Here is a 26,628-nt window from a genome sequence, read left to right as displayed (position 1 = left end):
TGGCTTTCCCTTCAGTGTCTCTTGCCTGTCTCTTCCCCAGTGCTTCTCAGCCTTGTTTTCCCAGTAATTCCTCCCTGCCCCACTCCAGGACCCTTTTTACTTAATTTTTTCCTAAAATTAAGGAAATTAAGGGGGCCTCACCCCATGAAAGAGTTTTGACCTCTTTTTGAAAAATTGAGGTGAAATTCATAGAACATAAAATTCAGCACTTTATTTCAATTTTTTTAATTTATTTTTTTATCTTTTGGCCATGCCACACAGCATGTGGGATCTTAATTCCCCAACCTGGGATCAAACCCACGCACCCTGCATTGGAAGCATAACGTCTCAACCACTAGACCGCCAGGGCAGTCCCTCACCATTTTGAAGTCAGTGGCATTTAGCACAATCACAATATTGGGCAGCCACCACCTTTATCTAGATGTAAACATTTGACTGCCTCAAAACAAAACCTTGACCCCGTGAAACCACCACTCCCTGTTTCTCCGCCCTGTCCCCCACCACCCTAGTCTGCTTTCTCTTTCTATGGGCTTGTCTATTCTAGACATTTCATATAAAGAGAATCATATAATGGACCTTTGGGGACTGGTTTATTTCACGTAGCATCGTGTTTTCAAAGTCCACACTCTGTAGCATGAAGCAGTATTCCTTTCTATGGCCAAGTAATATTTACGCATGGACCACACTGTTTATGCATTCAGCTGACGCTGGACACTTGCGTTGTTTTCACCTTTTAACCCCTGTGAATAGAGCCGCTGCAAACTGCTATGAAATTTTAATACCAGACTGTATATCCACTGAGGTGCCGTATGTGTATCTGCCCTTACACATCAAGAGTAACTGTTTTTCACTCCCACGGGGAGGCAGCATTGGGAAAAGCCCGTCTGTCCCTTCCTACTTGACTGCTGCTGTCTTGTCTTGGAGTGTCTTTTAGTGTGCCCACCTTTGTGCCAGGAGCTGTAGTGAATACAGAAGTAAATTTATGTCACCTGCAAGTGCCAAAAGTGTATTCCAGAGAACTTTTTTGATATGTATTGCATAATAGTCTTTGCTTAGTATATTGACTTGACCCCAGAATCTCCTGGTGGCTCAGACAGTCAAGAATCTGCCTGCAGTACAGGGAATGGGGGTTCGATCCCCAGGCCAGGAAGATCCCCTAGAGAAGGGAATGGCAACCCACTCCAGCATGCTTGCCTGGAGAATCCCAGTGGACCAGAGGACCCTAGCAGACGACAGTCCATGGGGTCACAAAGAGTCAGACACGACTGAGCGACTAACACTTTAACCAGTATCTCTTAGAACGTGTTCCTTAAAAAAAAAAAAAAAAAAAAAACAATTAGAGATTTATTTGCCTCTTATAAAAGTAGGATTTTTTAAAAGTGTAGTTGTAAAGTTTTCTGAGTAATGGCCGCCTTTGTTTGAGACTATGTCCTAAATTGCCTCCTCAGAGAATTTGAAAGCTAAAGGACCCCTGAAGAATCAGCTGCTAGAACCCTGGTTCCTGGTATTTTGCAGAGAGAAGTAATGAGGCCCACCGAGGTTCAAGTGACTTGATTTGGTGTGGGTCTCGAAGCAGGAACTAGAGCCTGGGCCTTCAGACTTGACCTCCGAAAACACCTTACTAGTAACACCATCTCTTCTTATTTTGGATTCAGAACCTTGTTATTTCTTCGCTGACTGTGCTGTGACAACCTGGCCACCTTCAGCCACTCGGTTTCACTCGCATTGACTCTGTTGAGGGAAAATGAGAACATGTTATTCTCCCTCCCCATCCCAGCAATGTGTGCTCTTGAAGTTGGGGATACCCTATTACAAGGCGGTAGAGACTTTTGCAAGGAAGCCGCTTTTCACTCCTCCAGCCTTTTTGAAGTATATAACAGGTATGCTAAAAACTGCACATAATTCACCCGCACAATTTGCTGAGTTTGGATATATGCATCCACTTGTGTTCCCGTCACCACAATCCCCGTGATAAACAGATCCATCATTTCCAAAAGTTTCCCTGTATCCCTTTGGGCTTTGGGGTTTTTCGTTCCCCAAAATTTCAGCTTTGCCCACGTGCATGTTGCCGAACCAAATCGTCTGCTCGCTCATGCGCAGTAAAGCCCATCTACTGCCACCAGGTGGTGGTGAAGGGAAGCGCAGCGTTTATTGTAGGCGCCAAGCAAGGACTTCCAGGACAGCTGCTGCCCCCAAACCCCAAACTCTCTGATAGGGTTCAAGACAGCATTTTTGAAGGCCAGGTGACACAGGGGCATCCCAGGGTCTGTGATCAGCTAGTGCACAGTTCTCTGACTGGGTGATGGTGAGGTAATGACGTGATGTCACAGGTGTTAACTGTCCATCCCTAGACACCTGTAGGTCTGGGGGACTCCTTGTTTGTGGTCATGGTGTAGTTAACATCTTCCATTTGGTGGGAATTTTAGGAGGTGGGGCCTCTGGGAGGTGACTAGGTCACAAGGGTGGAGCCCTCGTGGTAGAATTAGTGCCCTTATAAAAAGGGGCCTCAGACTCTTCCCTCACCCCCGCCATCATGAGGACCCAGCAAGAAGCTGGCCACCTCCAAACCAGGACACGTGCTCTTCACCAGACACCAAGTCTGCCAGCACCTTGGCCTTCCTCATCTCCAGAACGGTAAGTGTTTGTTGTTGAAGCCACCCAGTCTGTTGGTGTTTTTGCTAAAGCAGCCCAAACTAAAATAACAGCTCTCCCGGAAACAGAAAAAAGGCAACCCTCCCATTAAAGATGTTGACGGCTTTGGGTGACGCTCCCTGTGAGAAAGCTTCAGCGAGAACAGGCGGGTAGAGTTGGTGAAGGTCAGAAGGGTGGTCTCAGGGCACTCACTGTGTGACCTCCTGGCAAAGTGTGATTTCTTTGTGCATTCAACATCCTTTACCTTTCGAGGGACTAGCAGCTGCCAGCCAAAGATGTTCAGAGGACCGCCTGTTGAGTCCTTGGTTTCTCAAGATGATGACTCGGTCACACGTTTATATGGGTGTGTTATGTATCAACAGCTAAATTTCCTCCTTGCGTATTAATCTTCCGTGTAACTTTTCTCTCAATTAGACATCGCCAAGCACCATTTATCATGGGTTGCTGATTCCGGTTTGCTTTGTCTTCTGCTTGGAGCTTGAGGGTGGGGGTGAGGGGGGGGACAGAGGGCTGGTTCTTTGGGGCTGAGGTGCACATGTCTGATGTCTGAAGCTGCAGTTCCCCACAGTGAGCCCCACTGGAGGAAGGGGAGGTGGAAGTCTCCCTCCCAGCAGCATTGTCCTGCAGTAATAGAGGCAAACAGATGGTTCTGGGGTGAGGGGGGCTGGGGCATATGTTTTGTAGTTTGCTCTGAGAGTGACAGATTCTGATAAGTGTCACTGTCTGGGTGAGGTGCATCCAGCATGTCACCCCCAATCAGGAGGCACAGCTCCCCAAGGCAACTGTACCCCTAGCCTTAAAAGCACATTAAGCTCCAGCACTGTGTGACCCGCCAGGAGAAGACACAGAACAGGCACACAGAGACAACCAGGATGGAGCGGCCACCACGCAGGATGGCCCAGGGATCCTGCCAGCTGCTCGCACACCCCAGGCCCCGCTGTCCTCTCTGAGTAACTCATGTTCCCACAGAGAGAGAGAGTGGTAATTTTCCATTTTCCTTCCCTGGGTGACTCAGAAGAAAGCAAAATCTGTTCCCAGCTTGTTTTACTACTTCTGTCATTTCTCTTGCTGAGCAGCGCAGATTGAAGGCTGAGGGAGACTTCTCCACACCCACTCCACCTCCTGATCCGTTCTTTCTGCGATCTGCCCTCCTCTCCACCTCGCATCTGCTGGGGGCCCTGCTTGTTCGCCTGGAGATGCTGCGTCTCTGTGGTCCTTTCATTTTAAATGGAAGTGCCCCTAGTCCAGGGATGGGCAGGTCTCGGGGGTGAGGTTTGAGCCACACATTGCTGCCTTGTGGGACCTGCCACAATTCCACGAGAACACAACGGGCTGGGAAAAGTCACAGGAGAGGGGCGGTAGCTTCCAAAACGCTCTCTTTGGGGTCATGTTTGCTGAGCAAACCTGCCCTTCCTTGGCTCCAGTAAGTGACTCTGGGAACTGACACTCAGTACCTTGTCCCCACAGCCCCAAGGACCAGGGCCGGCTGTGTCTCCCTGGGCTTCGGGAGTGCCCTGCCATCTCCCCATCAGTGGCTATGGGAGGCACGAGGAGGAGACAGTGGTCTCATGGGATGAATCGGGGAGCTTAGGAAGGAAACCGGCTGTGTGGTCTCCCACCCTGTGTCAGAGAAGTGCAGACAAGGAAATGAGGACTGCCTCCCGTCTCGGGAGGGGTCTGCTGAGTCCTGATTGTTGGATGAAGGGCTCACCCCTTCTTTCACTCACGTTTCAACCTTCGTCAGGTCAGAAATGGAGTGAGGAGCCCCCTTGATAGATGGAAACTGCCAGACTGGGAGAGACCCTGGGGCTCGTGTCACTGTGCATTCTTTGCTCCGCACTCCCTCCTGGAGCCGGCAGGAGGCGCTGGCCCTGCAGTGAGTTCAGCCAAGGGTGGTGTCCCTCGCAGATGTGAAAAAATGTGGGAAACACCTGGATAAGTCCCCAGATGGAGCCTCACCAAGCTGGGTGGATTGCTCCGTAATGCCTGTGGGGCTGGGGGTGAGGGGAGCAGACGGAGACCAGCATCCTTCTGACTCTCCTGGACACTCTTCTGCGAGGTCATCACCAAGCCTCAGCATCTATCAAGGGAGACAGTCACACAACCTAACAGCAGAACAGTATGAATCCCCAGAGGATCTGTGCCAAAGAGGACACCCAGAGGTCTGTGAGGAGACCCAGGAAAAGAATGTTCCCAGCCTTAGCACGTATCGCAGATCAGCTGGTGTTGCGGGTTGAGGGCTGGGGGGCTGCCTCATCCAGGAGGCTGACGATGCCCCCCCGCCACCTGATGGGGCCAAGAGGAGAAGGCGGGGGACTGTGCCTTCAGAAAAGCTGCATCATTTAGTCCTCGTGCCACTCTGCAGAGTGGACGCTGTTATCAACCCGCTTTACAGATGAAGAAACTGAGGCTCAGCGACAGGGCACTCCAGATCTCAAAGGGGAAAGAACCACATGGTGGAGGAGGATGGCTCCCCCAGGGGACAGGGGACAGAGTGGCACTGATTTTCCTTTGGTTACAGGTTCAGAGAGGCTGGGAACCCTGCAGTGGTGTCTGATTCCCCCCAGGCCCTAGGGGGCAGCAGAGCCTCATAACTGACCTTGCTTTGCAGTGGCCCAGACTCAAGTTCCAGAGAGGCTTCTGTTACTAACTAGTGTGGGCTGGTCATATAGCCTGCAGCAGGGTCTCTGTTTCCACTGGGCTGGCAGAGAGATGAGGATCTCCATGGAGCGTGTTACTCGTCTTCGCATCAGGAGCAGCAGATCCCTGAGGGCTCACCTAGCTCCAAGACTCGGTGTTTAAGGTCTAGACATCTTCACTTTGGTCTTCCCGGGTGGCACTAGTGATAAAGAATCCACCTGCCAATGCAGGGAGATGCAGGAGACTCGGGTTCGATCGCCTGGGGAGGGAAGATTCCCCTGGTGTAGGAAATGGCTCCCCACTCCAATATTCTTGCCTGGAAAATCCCACGGACAGAGGAGCCTGGTGGCTTACAGTCCACTGGGCCGCAATGAGTCAGACACGACTGAGCAGCACCAGCAGTAGGAGCACCTCACAGCAGCCCAGCGCCCCGCGATGGTGAGCATCCTGGGTCCCCAGACGCAAAGACACGCAAAGTGAACTCCTCTTGGTCACATGACCAGCAGGCAGGATTTGAACCAGGTCTTCCAGTGGCTCTGTACCCGAAATCACTCACACAGCTGCTCCACACACAGAACACACCCGCTGTTTGCTGCTAGTACCGAAGGGCTTCATGCAAGTTCAGTTGCTAGAAGTGATCACTGCTGATGTAATGACATTGTCTGCAAGGTTCCCGGGGGAGGGAGAGGCGGGGTGCGCCCACCCCTGAGATGGTCGAACATCCTGCGTACAAGAAAGAAGTACTTAACCAGCGCCTGGCAGGCTGCAAGTTTCTAAGTGATTTATAAAAAGCCTGCTCAAGTCTAGAGACTTCTAACAGGCAGAGGTGTGTTCTCCAGACTAAGAATAGCTGCCTAGGCCTGACGGGAGATGTTTTCTGGTGACGTCAGAGCAGAGCAGCAGCATCTTGGGGGGCGGGGGGGATAACAGCTGCCAGAACAGCCTCACTGCCCACCCCCGCCACCTTCCAGAGGGATGCGCTGAGCCTGGGGAATTCAATGAAGGTGTTGGAATGGTGCCAGGTGATTACCAAGATGGGATTTGTTCTTGACTTTTGAATGTCAAGAAGCTGATCTAACCTGTCACTTTCCCACCTCACCACCCCACTGCTGGCTGCACGCTGGCCACCTGACCAGTAGACTGGGGACGGAGAGCAGAGGTCAGCAGGGGAGGCCGGCGGTCCCTGGCCGCTTTGTATTTAGATGTTTCCTGGGCAGCAAGAGGGCTCAGGTGCCTCCATCCTGCCGGCACCCTCCACCCCTGGCCTCACTGGCACCTGAGGGGCCTCTAACACGTGCAGACTCCAGGCCCCCAGCCCAGCCCACTGTGGGGGGATTCTCATTTGCACCGGAGTGTGGGAACTCCTGCTGTTTAAGGGAAGGAGGATTCCAGTCCAGAGCTTGCTCCAAGCCCCAGCAGGTAACCGCTGACTTTTTCTGAAGTTCATAAATTCTGGGTAGAGAGAAAGTACAAAGATTAAGTCAAACTGAGATTAAACTATGGCTCCCCGCCAAGAGCTGTGAGCTTTCAGTGGAAGTACTAGAGGGGAGAGAGAAAAGGGAAGTTTCAACTTAAAATATACTCTTTAAAATTATGTCTTGCTGGCGGTCCTGCGCGGTATGTAACTGGGCGTTTGCATGCATACATTCTGCATCTTTACCGCGCCAGGCGTGTGCATGAAACTGTGTGGTTCTTACTTTGTGTCCACTGGGGGCGCTTTGGGGGCTATTGTGGCTGAAACTGTGCGGTTCTTACTTTGTGTCCACTGGGGGGCCTTTGGGGGCTATTGTGGCTGCATCTGTTGTTGGCCTTGCTCCCTGGCTCCACAAAACTGAGCCCCTACCCCAAGCCTCAGTTTCCCCCTTTCTGAGGTTCAGTTTTTGTCTTCTGACACCTAGGAGGGGCTGGAGAAACCATCTTTTAAAAACTCATTGCACCTGACCCTCAGAGAGCCCCAAGCATTCACCCCCTCCTCCTTCAAGGAGGAGCAAAGGGCGAGTCAGTCTTTTTAAAAAACAAAGGAAACACTGAAGCCAGAGAGAGACTTGCCCAAGGGCACCCTGATGTTCTCCCGCGTTCCTGAGGCTTCCTTAACCAGATTTGTCCCTACAGAGAGGGGCTCTCCCTGGGAGGCCTCAGATGTTCCCTGGGTTAAAGAGGCGGAGGTTAGGTGACCGGCCCTGGGGAAGGGCTAACATGGTGCCACCTGTGAGCCGTCCCTGGGTACACCGGTGTTACAGCCCTCAAGGCTCTCGTCTCTGGATGCGGAGTTAATGAGCTGCGTCTTTCTGCACAGCTGCCAAGCGACGGGTCTCAGCCGAAGGTCATGCTACCAGGACTCTCCAAGAAAACACTGTAACACAGGCGCACCTGTGCGCCCAGGTGGCCCAGGAGCCACACCGCCCTGTCCATGTGGTTCATCATACTCCACTCTTTATAAAAACACCAACACCTGGGCACCCCCCCCACCAGGGATTCTGATGGCAGGCTGTAACCTCCCCAGCTGTATGTCACCACAGCTAGGGTGGAGACAGTGCGCCTGCAACTTGGTAATGTCTTGGAATCACCTGGGGGATTAAAGTTCAGATCCCCATCCCCAGCTTGCTTTAATTGGCGTCTGGGGTGTGGCTTGAGCATTAGGGGTTTTCAACACTTCCCACGTAGCTCGGTAAAGAACCCAGCCTGCCCTTGTAGGAGATACAGGTTCGATTCCTGGGTCGGGAAGATCCCCTGGAAGAGGAAATGGGTACCTACTTCAGTATTCTTACCTGGGAAATCCCATGGACAGAGGAGCCTGGCGGGCTACAGACCACAGGATTGCAAAAGAGGCGGACACGACTGTTTAGTCCGAGCAACTAAACACACACACACATCGGTGGTTCAGAGGTGCGGCCACATCTGAGGACACCGCTCCGGTTCATTCTGCACCTGGTCTCTTGGCCGCCCGATCCCCAGCAGCCAGGGCCGCCCTGCAGCTCCCAAGTCCTCCCCAGAGAGACTGTAGCCTTGCGTTGCTGTTTCTAAATCTATATCTCTGCATCTCGAGAAAATTCTGCTCTTGACTTTTGAATGTCAAGAAGGTGATCCAAAGCAATGCATCCTCTGGCTGCACCTTCCTGAACAGGAAATAAAGGCTCAGACTGTAGAGCATGAAGACAGAGACAGGGGAGGGGGCTTCTGTGGTCAGCCAACCACCGAGGCCTCACCCTAAGCCTCTGGAGGGTCCTGGCTCCTCAGCCCCGAGTGCACACAGCAGTATCTGAGCCCCGTGGGTTTCAGAGCAGCCCCAGCTCTGTCTCACTTGTGCCTCCACCATCTGCCCTGCCCTCAGGGTGACCGAGTTCCCCCAGGAAGGATGGCTCTTTCCAGAAGCCCCTCTCCTGAACCCTCCCCCCCCCCCCCGCCGCCAGCACGGGCTCTCCTGTTCTGCTGACCGGCAAGCCCAGGGGCTCCACAAAGGTGAGTTCCCTGCTGTCTGCACTGGCCGCCCCATCCCCAGGATCCCCAGGCCTCCCCTCACCCTGTGACATGTGGAGGTTGGGCTTGAGGCCCGTGGTCCTCTCTGCACGCCCTCCCTCTTTGAGCCTTAGATCCCCGTGACCTTGACCTCTCTGAGCTTCCTCCCTGGTGAAAATGAAAGGATCGAGCTAGTCAATTCCCAGGGGCCTTTTGATCCCTCCTGGAGCCGCCCCCAACTTGGCTCCCTCTGTTGTTGGGCTCCTCCCCATGTTTTTCTCCCCAGCAGCCCTTCCGCCAGGTCAGAACACTTAATCCTACCCAGGATTTTCACCTGCTGCTTCTACATGCAGCGAGGAACCGAGAAGCCCCCAAAGCACCTTTCTCTCCCAGCCATCCCTGACCCTGCCCTGGAGTCTCTCGGGCAGAGGGGATGCCTCCTCTGCTTAAGGAGTCTCCAAAGAACAGCCGGGGAGCCATCTGTCTCTGCTTCACATCCACGTGGTTCTCCACGAAGGGTAGAGGTGGATGCAGTTCCCATCCCTTCTGTCCGCAGCCTGAGGACACTGCCGGGTGGACATCTGGGAAGTGTGCCCAGTCAGCGGGAGCGCCCCGGGTGCTGCCAAGTCAGCACAGTCTGGGGAGGGGGGTGCGGGGCGGGGCACCTGGGCCTACCTCTCACCTCCACCTTCAACCCTGTCCGCCCCAGCCTGTCTCTGCCCTCCGTCTGGCCCAGATGGGAGGTACCTGCTCCATCCTGTCCCACATCGGCTCCAAATTATCGACTGCACCGGCTCTGCACCCCAGCATATATTTATCACCCTACCTCCCAGGCCCTCAGTTGGGTCTTGCTTGTACTTTCAGCTACCCCAGGAGTGAGAGGATGGAAGGAGAGAGGGTGGAGATGGCTATGCCTGCCCCCACACCCTCCCCTTGGCTGGGGAGGTGCTGAGATGAGCCAGGTGGTAGGATCCCAGCCAGTGGTACTGCCTGGCTGGTCAAGTTCGTGGTCACCAAGGTGGCCTGCTCAGCATCCACCCCCAGTGGATCCATGAAACCCCCTTGCTGAATCCTATTTATAGAGATGGGATTGTGGACCCATTATACAGATGAGGACATCAAGGTTCAGCACTGCAAAGGAACCAACCCAAGGCCACACTCTACCTGGGGAGTGGCAGGGCCTGGATGCAACTCAGATCTGAATCCATCTCCTACAGGGCACTGTCACCCAAGGTTAGCTTCAAAGATTAAGGTGCCTTGGGTGAGAAGGGATTGTTTAACAGATAACCAAAAGGCCAACTTTAATTCAAAATGCAAATTGGGGTTGATTCTTCTCTCATTCCATTCACAAAGAGGCCCAGACATATGAGACCAGTGTAAGGAACTTAAATGAGGGTAAGAGGAAAATTGTTTCAGAGTCGAGATGCTGGTGTAGCCATTTCTAGGGTTTCCTTCCCTGGACGTATTTTATGAGAGCACCACTTCCTTGTTTGAAGTGACTTAGGTGTGGTGTTCTCTAAGTCAAAGGCTAAGCAAGATGGCTCTTGAAATCCCCGTAGCTTTCTTAGGGTCAGTGGTCCCCAAGTTAAGAAAAGTGTTTTGTTGCTCCCAGAACATTGCCAAGCCTTGGGAGATCCCCCAAGCTAAGTGATAGGAGGGACAGGAGGGCAGTACAGGTGAATTATGGGGACTGCCATTTACACAGTTTCATATATGTGCTCTGATTCTGGTTTACCACCCATCCTGGACACCTTGATTTTCCCATCAATAGAATGGGCATGTGTTGGATACCTGCTAGTGATCTAGGTCTGTTCCTATCTCTTTCCTTCCAGACTGGGAGGTCAGAGACCAATGACCTCGCTCTAGTATCGGAATCCCCAGCACTCAGTAGTGAATGAGTGAATGGGTGGATGAATGAATGAATGAATGGACAGATGAACATATGAATCATAACAGCCGACTGTGTAGTGGTGTACCGAGTTATCTCAGACCAGCCTGTGAGAACAAATGATTAAACATTCGAGAGTTTTGCAAGCCCATTGTTCAGTTACTGGTAGCTTGAAATCGACTGTGGTGGGAGTATTTATACATGAGGGCAATCGACAAGGTTGTAAAGGCGAGGTTCCCCTCTGCTTCCTCAGAGCCTGTTCACCTGCACCCTGCCGGATGCCACTTCCTGTGTCAGGCAGTCTTCACACGTATGACTCCACGCAAGCATCGTAAGATGGCACCGTTATCATCCCACTCTACAGACAGGAAGCCGAGGCCCGGGGAGCAAAGCCACTTGCCCACGAGTGGTTCAACGGTCTGCTTCACTTACGTGAACGAGGACGGCCTTCGCCATCCCTGGGCTCGGCTGCCCGGCGTGGCCTCATAGGTACCGGTTGTTCTCACCGCCGCTGTTTTTAATCAGCTCCTCTGGGAGAAGAGAAGCAGTTGCCTGGTGACCAAAGTGTTTTCCTGGCCCTCCGAAGAAGGTCACGCTGAGTGAGGGGGAGGATAAAGGTCGCCACAGGGGGTGCCCCCACTTCCAGGGCTCCAGACAACAGAGCCAGTCAGCCCAGCCAGACCCCCTGCAGCACTCCAGGCGTCCTGGATGCTCTGACGCCATTAGCTGGATCGAATTAAAGGCCTGACGTCCCAGAGCAGTGGCAGCAGGCTTATGTGCAGAGAGCCCTGCAGTGTGTGGGCATCATGGCCAGAGAACAAGGCAAAGCCCAGGCAGAGGGTGGGTGACTGCAGGGCCCCCAAACCTGTCTAGCCATATGTGCCTCTGACGTGTCCCTTTGGGAGCACAGTTGGGGACAGTCACAGATTCCCCAAAGCTCAGCTTAGGGTATAACAATCTCTCCAGGGGCCATTCTGGCTGGATCAGTCCCGATCTCCGGGGGCCTGTTTACCCCGCTGCATTGTCACCTCCTGTGTGTCCGTCTCCCACTCCTCCAGGACTCTCTCAAGAGCAGAAGTAAGGCTCCCAGTTGTTCCTGGTTGTGGCTCCAGGACCCACGCAGGCCCCTGTACACAGCAGGCCCTGGATAAACGGGCAGGGAATAAATGAATGAGCAAGCAAACCTGCACAGCCTGCCTCCCTGGGGCCCGGAGTTCTTGACTCCTCCAAGCCCTGCCGTCAGGAATAAAGTTCCCATGGTCATCACAGCCCAGCCTCCCAGCTCCTGCTGGCCGGTGAAGGTGGCATATTTGGCAGTAGACCCAGAACAGTGGATGGGGGCCCTGAGAAGGACTCTCCAAGGAGGTGATGTTTATACTGAGATTCAGGAGCCCCTGCCATGGGAGGAGGGAAGGGAGGGGAGTTTCAGGCAGAAGGGACCAGTACAAATGCTTGTCTAGGAGCTGACAGTGGCCAGCGGGGCTTGAGATGAAGTTGACCGTGTAGACGGGTGATGGAATAAAGACCACCTCCCTTCACCCCATACACTGGGGGGGTCTCTGGGCGATCACCCAAGGCCCAGAGCAAAGCCATGTGACCCTCCCTGCCCCTGGGCACCGTTCCAGGGTTTTCACCCCCACCCACCTGCACTGTACCAGCTCTGAGAGCAGCCGTGCCAAGGGGAGGAGATGCATGAGAACATCGTTTTCTCTCTCCCCAGCAAAAAGCCCCAGCATAAAATCACTGGAAATTCAATAGAATAAAATTCCAGGAACAGATATTTTAAGTCAGAACAAAACTGTGTCCGGCAGCTTCGGGTAATTCCCAAGGTTCCCCGGGACCCCTTTCCTGTTCCAGAGGCCAGCCTGGGTTTCTAGATTCCTTCTGACCTGATGTGCAGCCTCCCAGGCGACTTTCCAGTTTGCTTGGACCAGCTGATGCCCTGCAGCCAACATTTCCCCAGCTTGGCGAGATCTCAGCCCTGCCGAGCTTTTGCAAATGCACATTCCAGGTGCAGCCCCTGCTCTGTGAGTAACAAGAGTGTGAAGGGGAGCCGGATTTTCAACCAGGTGGGGGCTGATTCTCTGCTCTGGTAGATTTCAGGTAGCTCCTTGGTGACTCTGAACAGCTCCTCTAGTCTGAAAGGGCTGTGACCCTCAGCTTGGACCTGTGGTCTGCAGGTATGAGCAGTTGGTTTGAGCACCCCCTTCCCAGCCTCCTGTGACATAGATGTAAGTGGGCCTGCTCAAGTCTCCCCCAGCCAGCACTATCAACAGAGCCTGGCACCCAGGACAGTCCCCAAATACATGCTAATAACACACATCTCCAGGCACCGTGGAGCTCAGTGGTCTGGGCTTGAGACCGGGGAATATGCTGACTTTGACTTCTGCCCTGGCTGTGTGACCTTTCTGAGAACCAGTTCCTTTGTTGTAAAGTGGACATGATTCCACGGCGACTGCCTTTGCACTGTGGCCCAGGCCAGGCCCTTCTGATGGAGGTTCTCATCAACTATTATTATCCCCATCTTAAGGAGGAGGAGTCACAGTTAGACAGCTGGTGGGACTGGCTGGGGTCACCCAGTTGGTTAACGAAACCCAGCTCCCTACAGCCAGCCTAAGTCAGAGCTTCTCCCAGAAGGATTGCATTCTCTGACAGGTTGAAATGCAGCCTCCTGGGCGCTGCCTGAGTCCTAACCCTCAAGTTTGAGAAGGTCCCCACCCTAAGCTACTAGGCTGAGCGGCTAGGACTGGTTAGTGTTGTCTGTGGGTGTGTCCACTTCATCATGTTGGGCTCTCCTGGAATAAGCTAAGCAAAGCACCCCCTCCATGTGCATTCAAGCTGGATTGTTGTTATTATTATCTGTATTGCTGTTCACCGTAGAGCTAATTAACGCTGTCCTTCTTCACTGTTCCCAGGGAGTTTCCTTTCTGAGAATTGGGAGGAGGTGTAGTGGAACTGGGGTGGGGGTGGGCATGGGCGTGGAACCTCCATTCGTTCTGATCCCTCCTACCTGTATACCCCAACTCTGCTCATAACTGCTTCTTCCCAGGGCCGGCACGGGTGCAGAAGGGATGAGCACGGCGGCTGCTGCAAGGACTGAGGAACCTGGGTCCCCCGCCCGGGGCGGGGCGCTGCCCACTCCCGGCCGTGCGCGAAGCCGGCGCGCGCTAGGACCGTGGCGCTCCGCCCGCCGCCGCCGCTATAAGAGGCTGCGCTCGCGCCCCACGCGGAACCCGCGGCTCAGACCCGTTCCTGGCGTCCCGACTGGTGTGTTGGACCCGAGGCCGGTGCGGCCGCGGCGCAGCTGACGCCAGCCCAGGGCCTGGGACGGACAAGCGTCCCGGGACCCCACCCCGCCGCGGGCACCATGGGCGCTGCCCACTCCGCGTCCGAGGAGGTGCGGGAGCTGGAGGGCAAGACCGGCTGTGAGTATCCCGCGGGGGGCGGGCGCGGGGACAGGGGCGGGGACCGCCGGCCGGCTGGCCCTGGGGTTCCCAGACCGCGGCCGCCGCTCGGCTCTTGGTCCCCGCTCTGTGTGACCTTGGGTTAGTAGCTGGCTCTCTGGGCACCTCAGTCTCCTCTTCCTTCAAATGGGTTCCCCGCCGGCCGCTTTGCAGGCTACGACGATGCTGAGTAAGTGCCGGGGCCGCTGTGCCCCGGCGCCCTCGGAGTTGGCCGGGAAGCCCCGCCTTGGACTGCAGACCCGGGAGGGAGCAGGGTCCTGGCTGCCCCCGCCCGGGGCAGAGCAGGCGCCCAGGAAAGCAAGCGCCCGGGCGCGCTCAGCTGTTGTGAGCGCCCCGCACCTGAAAGTCGTTGAATTCGCGATGCGCCGGGGGAGGAAAGTTTTGAAATCGGCGGCAGCTGGGTACGAGCCGGGCTGCGTGACCTTTGGCGGCTGCGCGGGTCTCTGCGCCTCCCGTCTGTGAAATGGGTTCAGGTGGGTCCCGCTCCGTGAGTAACTGGGAGGATCAAGCGAGGCAGCGCCCGAGGAGCACTTTGCGGGAGCCCGGCGACCTTCCTCGAGTTCGCCCGGACTCCCGGGCCCCGCAGAGGCTGCGCGCCCAGCGTCCGCCCGGGCAGGGCGCACCAGGAGGCCGTGCTGCGGGCTGAGCTGACCGCAGGGAAGAGATGGCGGAAGCGCCTGACCGCCCAAGTCCTGCCGGACTGGGAACTTGACCGTAGGCCATGACCTCTGGGCCCCTGGTTCTGTTAACGGGGCTGTGAAGCGGAGTGTGGACTGAGGACCATGAAAGGCTAGGTGAGTGGTCAGACTGGCTTTGACAGTGGGCAGATGGTGTTTGATCCCTGCCAGCTCCACTACCTGGCTGTGTGACCTTGGGCTAGTCACTTTACTCCTCTGAGTCTCTGTTTCTTTCTAGAATGGAATTTCTGCTAGTATTTGGTAGACTAGATGTTCATGAAAATGGGAGCCGCAGATGTTATTTCCAGGCAGCCAGGCCCCTGGTGCCTGCTTGGAGTTTAATGCAGGCAGAGTCCATGGTTGATCAGCTGGAGGGAGCAGCCCAGCCATTTGTGCCTGGGCTGAAAAATGACCCCTCCTGACCCCCAGTCTAAATATCTCTTTCCAGAAGAATTGGGTGAAAATTACAGAAAGCCCTTAATTAGATGTATTTGTGTGTGTGTGTGTGTGTATACAGGTGCATACATACACAGACATGTATACAGACACCTTCCTGTGTACAAATATAGAGCTGTCTTCTGTGGGAGGGGAAAAAAAGGTGTGGTTCATATACATAATATAGAACCCCTTTCTTTCTTTCTTTCTTTTTTTTTAAGAGAAGTAAGAGTATATTTTCGTAACTGTTTCATTTGCATCAAGGAAGAGTAATGAATACTTACCAGGGGATTTGGTAGAAGGGATGGAGGAGTGAGCCTTTCACTATTAACTTTTTTACATTTTCATTTTGAATCATGTGTGACTATTTATTTCTTTAGAAGTTGTGCAAAGTCTAGTTCAGCCCCAAGGCTCACGAGAGAGGAGGTAGGACCATGACCTGACTTCCTTGGGCTTCCCCCGTTTCTGTTATATTTCTTGAGTGCCTGCTGGCTGCCTAGAAGTAGGATTCTCTGAGGCTGGGATCTCTGCAGGAAGTGTGGGCTCTACTGGCTATAGCCTCGCAGGCAGCCCCCACGCCAGGCAGTCTGGGGGAATTCCATCTGCCTGTGCAGTTTGACAGGTGATGGTGCTGTAGAGCATGCTGGGAATCTTGTCAGTTTCCTGGGTCCAGCCCCCTACAGGGATGACAGACGCTGAGTGTTCATGCTCTGTTGCTTTCCCAGATATGGCTTCCCTTCTTGCTGCTCAGAACTTGGATTTCACACCCCAAAGAGAGAGGGGAGACAGAGGAGAGCCAGGAAGGGGTGTTCTGAGATCAGACTAGAGGGATGGATGAACGCCTGCCTTTTGTTATCTGAACTTTAAGTAGGTGGAAAGCTCCCCTATTTCTGTGAAAAGGGTTGGCACGGTCTGAGCTCTTTTACCCATTCAGACCTGAGAGACTGATATTGCAGAGGGGAGACACACAGTATGAACAAATCAATCCGTAGTTCTGGGAAGAAGGTACAACCCAATGGCATGAGAGCTGGGATGGGGCAAGGAAACATTTCTTTAGGGTCGACCTGGAGGGCTTCTCAGAGGAGGTGATAATGGAGCAGACCCAAATAAGAAGGAGCAAGCTGTGTGAAGACCAGTGGGAAATGCACTGGGGGCAGAGGGCGCAGCAAATGCAAAGGTCCTTTGGCAGGAACAGAGTGAAGACAATGAGTGAGGTTTGGTTGAGATGAGGACACGGATATAAGGCTCAAGCTGGGTCAGGAGCCTGATTTAGGGGGCCTTGCTAGGTATGTGGACTTGGGCAAGTCATTCATGCCCTGAGTGCCTCAGTTTCATGCATCGTGAAGTCAGAATAGAAGTCATACCTTCTTGTGAGTTGTTAGGAAGGATTAAATGAGTGAATATATGCAAAGTATTTAGAACAAGCAGCTTGCCACGTGGCGCAGTGGTAAAGAATCCGCCTGCCAGTGCAGGAGACTCAGGAGACTTGGATTCAGTCCTTGGGTTTGGGAAGATTCCCTGGAAGAGGGCATGACAACCTACTTCAGTATTCTTGCCTGGGAAATTCCATGGACAAAGGAGCCTAGCAGGTTACAGTCCATGGGGTCACAGAGAGACACTACTGAGCGACTATGCACACATTTAGAACAAGCACAATTATTTAATATTCTCAGCCTTGCTTTAAACACATTGATAGATCCTGGTCACTCTGAGCCACAAGTAAGAGTTAAGTCTTGGTCCCACTTCTTCAGAGCTGTGTGACCTTAAGCAAGTTGTTTTACCTCTCTGAGTGTTAATGCACCCACCTGGATCCTGGGGTGGAGGTATAGATTGAACCAGATGATGTATGTATGTGTGGCAATACCTGACTTGGTGTGGGGACATCAGTTCCCAGGATCCTGCGGGCTGGGTGGAGTGTTCCCGTCAGAACCCTTGGGAAACATCCCTGAGAAAGTAGCAGAGCCTCAGACCAGGGCAGCCAGAGGACAGGCAGTGCCCACGGAGTTGCTAGGTTCCCCCTGCCTCTCTGAGCACCAAGATGGTCCCTAATTGGAAGAATCAGCCTGATCCCTTTGCATGCACCCTCAAGGAATCCTCATAGTAATCCTCCAGGGAAGGTGGTACTGTGGCCAATTCAAATGAGGAAACCGAGGCTCAGAGGGCTCAAGCAACTTGCCTGCCATCCCACAGTGCATAAGCAGAGGAGTAGGGGATCCCAGCACCCCCGGGGTTCACTGTCCTGCCACTACTGTGCTTTTACTGTGTTTCATCGCCTTGCAGATTTCTAGGAACCCAGAAAGGGTAGGAACAGGCTGCCATACGTTTTTCTCACCTCCAGGCCTTTGCACAATCTGTTCCCCGTGCCCCGGAGCACTCTTTCCATTTCAGGTAATTCGGCATTTGCATGTGGCAGTAACCATCACTCAGGAGAAGATGGAGCATGGCTCCTCTTCTCATCTCTTTATGAAACTCTTGTTCTTGGTTCAGAACTCAGCTTAGCTATTATTTCCTCCCAGAGAGCCTTCCCTGGCTACCTTCCTTCCAACCTTGGTGTGTTAAATGCCAGTCCCCAGCACTCCGGCAGCTCCTGCGTTGCCTCCCATAATAGCATCACAGCCTGTTGTAATTGTCAGCTTTGTCACCTGCCACCCCCTCGAAACTTGGAGCTCCTCGAGAGTGAGGAGGATGTGTCTTGTTCACCTTTGTACTCACTGGGAACACAAGAGGTTCACGTTGAGGGGGTGAAGGCCCTGGGGACTTTATAACCCGAGCAGTATTGCCCAGGAGCGTGTGTCCGGTATAAAATCTAGCACCACCCCAGCAGCTGGCCCAGGCCATGCCAGCCCCACCAAAAATAGGCCTGAGTGCAAGCTCGCCCACTGAGGGCATCCTCAGGTCTGCACACCCACCTCTCCTTTCCTCTAAGAGCCTCGTTGATCAATTTAAAACACAAGCAAGTATTCCCAAACATCTTTGCTGTGCCAGCAAAGCCAACTACCTAGATGGTTAACATTCCTATTAAAAACCCCAGCAAAGGCATCCTCATTCTGTGTCTGAGTGGTGAGCTTGCCTTTCTCCATGGCAGGTGTGGAGTCAAGCCCAGCGTGTGTGTCCTGGGGTGTGACATGGGCCCTGGACGGGAGGAAAAGCTCCTTAGGAGACACTCACTGAAGCATGTCCCCCGTCACCACCTGGAGCTGGCATGGAGGTGGCCCCGCTTCCCGTCCCCCCGCCCGGTGTCTGCTCCTGGAATTGGAAAGGAAACAACAAGAGTGGGATTCTGGGAAAGGTGGAAGGGTCTGTTTTTTTTTTCCTTCAGGCTCCAAAACAGCTCCACAGGCATGTCTATATAGATGCCAAGAAGCTGCCAGAAGGAAGAAGAAAAAACAATCTCACAGATCGGGAGTTCAGACCTCATCATGGTTGGAGCTAGTGTTTATCGGGCGCCTGTCATCTGCCAGACGCCGGGCTGAGCTGGGATGTTCCCTGCGGCGGCTCATGGAATCCTCCCGGGGACGCTGTGGCCTCCCTGTTCCCGTAGATGGGCAAGTCGAGGCCGAGGAGAGGACGTGACAGACCAGGGCCACAGGCCACTAAGAAGCAGAGGCGGGGTGCAGTTTCTGGTCTGACCCCCAGACCTCATCCTTTGGGGAGGGAACCAGAGACGAGGGAGTCCTGTGCGGCCTGGGCCGGCTTCTAGGGGTGACACAGTACGTTTTCCACCAGAATCTCCCTGCTGGGCAATATTCCTGGGTTATAAAGCCTTCAAGAAGCCCCAGACCGTGGCCTCAGCCCCTTCACCACCACCTCCCGTGCAACAGGCGCCTCCTCTGCCCTCCTGAAGGGGCCTTGAGGGGTAAGGGCAGGCCAGCAGGTACCACTGTGTTCTTCCTGTTGTCATCAGGGCTTGTGAAGCTAAATGGCCAGACAAGACCCACCCAGCTCCCTTTCCATTTTCTCTGGGGTAGATTATAGTTTGTTTTCATTAAAAAAAAAATAATGTATTTATTTCATTTATTTTTGGCTGGGCAGGGTCCTCGTTGCTGTGTGGGTGTTTCTTTACTTGTAATGTGTAGGCTTCTCACTGTGGCGGCTTCTCTTGTTGCAGAGCATGGGCCCTAGGGCACTCAGGCTTCAGTGTTTCGGCCTCCAAGCTCTAGAGCACAGGTTCAGTAGTCGTGGCACACAAGCTTATTTGCTTTGCAGCATGTAGGATCTTCGTGGACCAAGGATAGAACCTGTGTCTGCTGCATTGGCAGGTGGATTCTTTAGCACTGAGCCACCAGGGAAGTCCTAGACTATGGTTTTAACTTGGGATCCTTGAGGAGTCTCTGAACCCCCATAAAATAGGGTGCAGAATTGTGTCCTGGGGGCCCTGGGAGACACGGACCCTCAGCTTTCATGAGAGTCTTAAAACAGTGACAGTGCAGTCTACTGTATGTAAATAAGACCCCAAAAGAAAAGTGAAGATAAAGTGAGCACTAAATAATTTTTTTTAGAAAAATGAAAAAGGGTGGCTTCCTGCTGAGGGAGGAACAGACATGTGTAGGAGGACTGGTCCCCAACGTCTGAGCTCTCAGGGGCCCTGGGTGCAGTGGTCTCGACCACAGAAGGGAGGGCCGAGAGGCCCCAGCCCTCAGTAACCTCCTCTCCCTTGGTCAGGCAGGGGTGTCCAGATCTCTGCCCACCTCTGGGTGCTCACAGTGTGGAAACATGCAGGAGAGGGCTGGGTATAAGGGAACTGATTCCTGGGCACCCACAAGCACCCCTGCTCTGGCCCGCTCTGTGCAGCTGGCCCGCTCGTCCTGTGTCCGTGGCAGCTGCGGAGCAGGGCAAGGTGATGGTGGGGTCTGCCCCGTGCGGTAGTTCTGAGACATGCTGTCCACGCCACCAGTTCCACACCTTTGAAGATGCAGCAGTTGACCAGATGGTCTTGGACTGTGGCCGAGGTCACAGCTGCTCCTTCTGGGGCCCTTTCCATCCATTGTCCTCCCATCCTAAGAGCCCAGTGGGACTTTGTTGCCTGTTTACAGATGAGGACACTGAGGCTCAGACATTCAGCTGATGGCTCGAGGTTACTTCCATGCGTATGTATAACTGAACTGCTGTGCTGTACACCTGAAACTAACATGATCTTGATACTATGAATCAGTTATACTTCTATAAAAAAGGAAAACACAGTCGACAAAAGATGACTTAGATGCTGTGTGTAGAACCCAAATCCAAAACAAGACCTTTTTTTGTGGGGGTAAGGAGAAACTGCCTGCCCCACGTGACGCAATGTAGACAGTGTGAGGGCCCCTGAACCGGTCTTGTCTGGGAGACGTGGCACTGCTGGCCCATGACCTTGTTTTGTTTTGCTTTGGTTTTAGATGTTGCTTATTTGGCTCTTCCAGGTCTTGGTTGTGGCATGCAAACTCTTAGCTGAGGCACCTGTGATCTAGTTGCCTGACCAAGGATTGGACTTGGGGCCTCCTGCACTTGAAGTGCAGAGTCTTATCCACTGGACTACCAGGGGACTGTGCCCCTCACCACAACCTTGTCAGTAGCGTTCTACACACTTGTTTACTAAGTCGGCAAGGGGAAAATGGGACCTCGAGATGGATAGGATTAGCTCTGGGTGATTTGGAAAGTTCTAGAACTGTAGGCTACCTATCCTCCAGGGAGGGCAAGCTTGGTGGTGGGCACTGTGATGGGTGTGGAAAGGGCTAAGAAAGAGGAGGCCCTCTCCAACTCCTGTGGAGTCAGACCTCACAGGTCTGACTATGAGGCTCGCGCCGGTTTCAGAAGAAATAGTTGTGTTTTCTCTGCGTGAGAGCAGCTGGTGATCCACTCCAGCACTTCCCAGTCCACGGACTAGTAGTAATTACATCCCTTATGCATCTTTCCTTCTCGCTTCCCCCACCCCCACGCTGGCAGGATAATTTTTTTGTGAGTTAATGGTCCCCAGAAGGCAGCGTGGAACTTAATCACTGATCAGATATGCCATACGGCCCAATCCTACAGACAAAATGCCCCATGTGTTGATAAGATGCTGCTGCTTTTGCAAAGCACTTTAGTGTCTATTATCTCAAGCCCAGGGAACACAGTGTTTTTGGCTCCGGGATACCCACTGCTTTGGGGAGATAAGGTAAGGCCTCCTTTTCCCAGGCTGGAGAGGCCAGGCAAGGTGACGTAAAGGAACCTGGCACCCGGGTCCTGCCAGCCATCCTGTCGCCGGCGCCAGCTTTATTATTAATTCATAAAACCAGAAGGTCAAGTGGGTGATTTCCGCTGGTGGTGGCAGTCACCTTAAGGGCCAGGACAAAAAGGCCCTTTGTTGTCCCAGCCCTGTGACCTTTGTGGACCGGTAGGCTGTCAGAAGTGGGCCTGCAGTTTTCTGCACAGCTCCCTGGGAGGTGAGAGAGCACAGTGTCAGGGCTCAGGTACTTCTGGGAGGAAGGGCCGGTGGCCAGGCAGGAGACATCAGCAGGGTTGGTGTGACTGAGTCATACAGCAATGGAAAGAGAAGGGCAGGGGGGATCCCTTCCACCTCCTGAGTACCAATACCAGGATCCCAGTGATCCAAGAACCCCGGGTGAGCACCCAGCACTTCACAGACCTCGCCCACCTGGTAGCTCTCAGGGTTTCCCTTATCTTGTCCTCTCCTGGGTCTCTGAGACCTCAGCCAGAGTCCCATGTGGGCAGAGACTAGCCTCCCACCACGTTCGCCTTTACCAGCAGATAGGTGTGGGTTTGAATCACAGCACTACTTCTTAACTGTCTGAGCAAGAAAACTTGCCTCCCTGAGTCTCAGTCTCCTCATCTGTAAAATGGAAATGTTTCCTAAGCCTGCTGTGAGGATTAAGTAAGAATTTGAGTAAAGCTCTTCACACACCATCTGTGTTCAGTAGTTGTTGGCAGGTATGAATTATTTTGATTTTTGTAAACCTTTCAGAAGCTGGCCACATATAACCCTTTTAAGGGTATTCTGTAACTTCCTTCAGAAGTTCATATCATCTTTGACATGTCTGCCATCTTTGACATGCCTCAAGTTAGTCATTATCTTGCCCTTGTGCTGATGATCAGGGACCTTCAGTTCAGTTCAGTTGCTCAGTCGTGTCCAACTCTTTGGGACCCCGTGAACCGCAGCACACCAGGCCTCCCTGTCCAACTCCCAGAGTTCACCCAAACCCATGTCCATTGAGTCAGTGATGCCATTCAACCATCTCATCCTCTGTCGTCCCCTTCTTCTTCTGCCCTCAATCTTTCCTAGCATCAGGGTCTTTTCAAATGAGTCAGCTCTCCGCATCAGGTGGCCAAAGTATTGGAGTTTCAGCTTCAACATAGGTCCTTCCAATAAAAACCCAGGACTGGTCTCCTTTAGGATAGACTGGTCTCCTTTAGGATGGATCTCCTTGCAGTCCAAGGGACTCTCAAGAGTCTTCTCCAACACCACAGTTCAAAAGCATCAATTCTTCAGTGCTCAGCTGAAGATGTGAGAGTGAGAGTGCAACTCTCACATCTGTATGTGACTACTGGAAAAACCATAGCCTTGACTAGAAACCATTGACTAGACGAAACTTTGTTGACAAAGTAATGTCTCTGCTTTTCAATATGCTGTCTAGGTTGGTCATAACTTTCCCTTCCAAGGAGTAAGCATCTTTTAATTTCAGGGACCTTAGCATGCTTGAATTTGCATCACTCTGTAGTTTTTTTTCTTTATTTTTAAAACCTGTATTTTTATTGTTTTATGCAGTCTCTATTAATTCTTGCAACCATTCTTCCTTACAGATTCAGTTTTCTTCCTTTGTAACACAGCTTTCCATAGAGTTTGCAGTCAGTCTCTGAGTTGTCAGCTTTGTCTGAAAATGTCTTTTTTTTCTTTTGGCTAGCCCATAGGGCTTTCCTGGTGACTCAGACAGTAAAGAATTTGCCTGCAATGCAGGAGACCCAGGTTCAATCCCTGATCTCAGGAAGATCCCCTGGAGAAGAGAATGGCAACCCTCTCCAGTATTCTTGCCTGGAGAATCCCATGCACAGAGGAGCCTGGCAGACTACAGTCCATGGGATTGCAAAGAGTCAGACACAGCTGAGAGACTAACATTTCCTTTCGTTTCATAGGAATGGTCATTTGGCTAGGTATAAAATTTGAGATTGCTACATGTTTTCTCTCAGGACTGAAATTTTTGGTCTCTTTCTGTTGTTGAAAAGTCAACTCTTTTGTCTGACTGATATTCCTTTGTGGAAATCTGTTTTTTCCTCTGTGTGTTAAAAATATCTGTTGTGGGAGTTTTTTTCCTTTGTTGTTGTTGTTTTTTTTAATATACTATGCTTTTGTCTAGGTGTGAATTTAATTTATTCTGCTGGGGAATGGTTGATGCTATATTATTTTAAAAGCAACTCATGTCTTCCATCATGAAAATATTCTCTCTCCCCTTTCTCCTTATCTTCCTCAATAATTCCTTTAGAAAGGTGATGAACTCTGTCATTCTGTCCTGAATGCCTCTTTACCTTTCTTTCATATTCCATAGCTTTTTGTTTCTCTGTGCTGTATTTTAAGTTGTTTACTTAAGTCTGTCTTCTAATTCACTCTTTATTTATTACAACTTTGCTGCCTTAGCTTTTCTTTTTTAAGTCTATGGAATTTAAAAACCTATTTTGTAAGTTCTGTATGGTTTTCAGAGTCACCACTTTTGTCAGAGGGCACTGTTCTTACATTATTTGCAATAATTTATAGTTTCTGCTGTCTCATCTTCTTGGAGTTCCATTCCATTTATTATTTGTGTCTGCTGATTCTCCTAAATGCTGATCGTTTGCTTGCGTAGTTTGGTTTTTGAGCCTGAGCTCATCTTTGGGCTGTCTGCCCCTGGTTTTCATATCTTTCTGTGTACCTTCATCTCCACATTCATGCCAAGGCCAAAGAGATGAGCTTAGCTGAAGTGCCTCCCTGATGAGAGTACCCTGTGCTCAGGGCTATGGAAGTGGCTCTTACAGTGCTTTGCATCTGTTGTTCTGGATACCTTATTAGGGTTTTCACTGGTCTAGAAACACTATTTACATTAATTCCTCAATTTGGTTTTCCTTCACTACAGAGGTTTGGATTTTTCTCTCATGCATGTCGCAGGCCCACAGTTTTGATTCGTCACAGAGTCCTCCTCCTCCCTCTGCACCATCCCACCTCTTCAGCAGAATCAGCTTCCCTGTTGATTGTCTGGGCCAGTGGGAACATTTTTCTGTCCCACCTTACGTGGAGAGGCAGCCTTTTGTGCTCTAGCCTTTGTTAGGAGTCTCGCTTCTAACTCATACAGACCCCAGGCCACTGCTGCTACTCAGTGGGCTAGAAGCCTCACACTTAGCTGTTAGAGCCTGGAATTGTTCTGGTACCCCTGGGCCACCTCTCTTACTGCGACTGAGTTTCCTCCTTGCTTCTAGTACCTGAAGATTTCCCAGCTTAGTGATATCTTAAATTTTTTTCTAATTTAATCCAGTGCTTCATGCGTTTGTAATGGAATAGAGAGTCTGTGTTAGCTCTTTGTAGAAGGAACTAGAGTTCTTTTTTTTTTTTTTCTTTTTGTATATTTTTTTATTTTTTTGGCTGTGGCATGTGGGATCTTAGTTCCCCAACCAGGATCAAACCCGTGCCCCCTGCATTGGAAGCATGGAGTCTTAACCATTGGACCAGTTCTAATGGAACTGGAATTCTTTACTTAAATGTCCTACCATAATAAACCCTTGCAGTTTTGGTAAATCTGGAACTGAAAATAGATCTGGAAAGATCTGAAAACCAGTTCCCTATAGGCTCTGAAAGGTGCCCAAATCTCCCCTGTTGTTTTTCTTCCTTAGCTTTAGCCTTTTTTAAAAACTACGATTTTTATTTATTCATTTTTGGCTGTGCTGGATCTTGGTTGCTGTGTGGGCCTCTCTCCAGCTGCAGCAAGTGGGGCCTACTCTCTGGTGGTGGCTCACAGGCCTCTCATTGCGGTGGCTTCTCTTGCTGCAGAGCACAGACTCGAGGCTCTGGAGCTTCAGTAATGCCTCCCAGCTCGAGAGCACAGGCTAAGTAAGTATAGCACAGGGGCTTAGTTGCTCCACAGCATGTGGGATCTTCCTGGATCAGGGATTGAACTGCCTCTCCTGCTTTGGTGGGAGGATTCTTTACCACTGAGCCACCAGGGAAGCCCTAGTCTTTTTATGAAAATGGAGACATCTTTCTGTCTTTAGCGAGGTAAGTGATAATGTGTGTGTTGTCCTAGTCATTTCTTCGTTTTGGCAGACAGGACTGCAAATGGTCATGAGAGCAGATTCTGGAGTCACAGACCTCGGTTCAAATCCCAGTTCTGCCACTCATATCTGTGTGACCTTGGGGAGTGACTTAACCTCTCAGTTTCCTTATCTGTAAAATGGGTGTGATAATCATGAGAGACAGACACTGTGTTGAGGATTAAATAAGATAATGTGTGTCAAGAATTTGGCTTAGGTCCTGCCTCTGCATAAATGCTGACACACAGCAGTTACGATCGCTGCTGTAAGGCAGACCCTAGCCGTGGGAAGATGAGCGTGGATGAGCAGGGCATGGTCTGTGTGGTTTTGAGAATTGTCTCGTCTCTCCTGGGAGGAGAATGTTTTCAAAACTCATGTCACTTTACTCTCTCCCAGCATCCCCTCCAGTTCTGAGATTTGGAGGATTCTTTCTGTGCAGGAAAACAAAAAACACAACCCCAAATATCTAACAAGACCTTCAGTACCTAAAATAAATGCCATCTTGCAGGCTGGTGCAGGGCTGGGGCAACCTTTTCCTGGGAACTCCTCAGCTCTTGCGTTTACAAAGTGGGTTGAAGTTTGTGTAGAAAGGATTTAAAGGTGCTGGAGGAAGGCCAGCCGTAAGTCTTCTTGTGGCTGCTTCAGCTGTGGAGAATTGAATGGAGGCTGAAAACTTCCTTCTCCAGGCCACCTGCTCCCAGGTGCCTTTTTTTTTTTTTTTTTTTTTTAATTCCCAGCAGTGAGATGTGGTTTGTAACACGCCCAGCACGTGGCTTCCGAGTGGTCGGCAGGTGGAGGACAGAAGCAGGGCATCTCACACCACACAGCATCTTGTGTGCACCAGGTGTGTGAGAGCGGGTCCCTTCCAGGCTGTGAAGGCCAGTCCCTCACTCTCCCTCCCCAGGCCCTGGCTTAGTCATTGCTTTGGCTGTAGCCCCAGGCGGCTCACAGCACGTTCCTTCTTCCCTGGGAGCCTGGAGGCAGCTGAAGAGCTGAGTAGGTACCACGCGATGAGTGTTTTGGGGGCATAGTAATAACAATCGTGACAACTCCAGGGTCTCATGCCCCTCCTACCAGATTCAGTGCACAATGTAATACAATTTCTTTTACAATTGGGGCAAAATTCATATAACATGAAATTTATTATCTTAACCATTTAATTTTATTTATATTA

The 26,628-nt window shown here is 51.9% G+C and overlaps 1 protein-coding gene and 3 long non-coding RNA genes across 11 annotated transcripts in view; 2 read left to right on the top strand and 2 right to left on the bottom strand.

Annotated features, from left to right (window-relative positions):
• Positions 1-5,232: 5,232 nt before the first annotated feature.
• LOC123329928 lies at positions 5,233-9,032 on the bottom strand. The gene is made up of 3 exons (XR_006545538.1): positions 8,813-9,032; positions 8,061-8,408; positions 5,233-6,015 (listed from the first exon to the last, which is right to left on the bottom strand). It is a non-coding gene; the product is annotated as an uncharacterized LOC123329928 (long non-coding RNA).
• LOC123329930 lies at positions 6,023-12,283 on the top strand. Of its 3 annotated transcripts, XR_006545541.2 has the most exons (3): positions 8,317-8,751; positions 9,831-9,981; positions 10,890-12,283. It is a non-coding gene; the product is annotated as an uncharacterized LOC123329930 (long non-coding RNA). The 3 variants fall into 3 exon arrangements; XR_006545542.1 differs by lacking the exons at positions 8,317-8,751; positions 9,831-9,981 and adding an exon at positions 6,023-6,711; XR_006545540.2 differs by lacking the exon at positions 9,831-9,981.
• Positions 9,866-13,784, bottom strand: LOC123329929. Its single transcript, XR_006545539.1, has 3 exons — positions 13,647-13,784; positions 12,526-12,661; positions 9,866-11,779 (listed from the first exon to the last, which is right to left on the bottom strand). It is a non-coding gene; the product is annotated as an uncharacterized LOC123329929 (long non-coding RNA).
• A 73-nt stretch (positions 13,785-13,857) lies between these two features.
• The window catches only part of TESC (tescalcin), a 65,283-nt gene continuing 52,512 nt past the window's right edge, over positions 13,858-26,628 (top strand). For 5 of the 6 annotated variants that reach the window (XM_045163079.1, XM_045163077.1, XM_045163073.1 and 2 more), the window contains exon 1: positions 13,864-14,061. In XM_045163079.1, coding sequence (XP_045019014.1) covers positions 14,004-14,061 — 58 coding nt within the window. In that variant the 5' untranslated portion in view covers positions 13,864-14,003. Of the gene's footprint in view, positions 14,062-26,628 lie in introns of all 6 variants that reach the window. The other variant, XM_045163074.1, reaches the window with a different exon arrangement.

The sequence above is a fragment of the Bubalus bubalis genome, chromosome 17, assembly GCF_019923935.1.
Source record: "Bubalus bubalis isolate 160015118507 breed Murrah chromosome 17, NDDB_SH_1, whole genome shotgun sequence".
Classification (NCBI taxonomy): Eukaryota; Metazoa; Chordata; class Mammalia; order Artiodactyla; family Bovidae; genus Bubalus; species Bubalus bubalis.
This window is presented reverse-complemented; position numbering and strand designations above follow the sequence as displayed.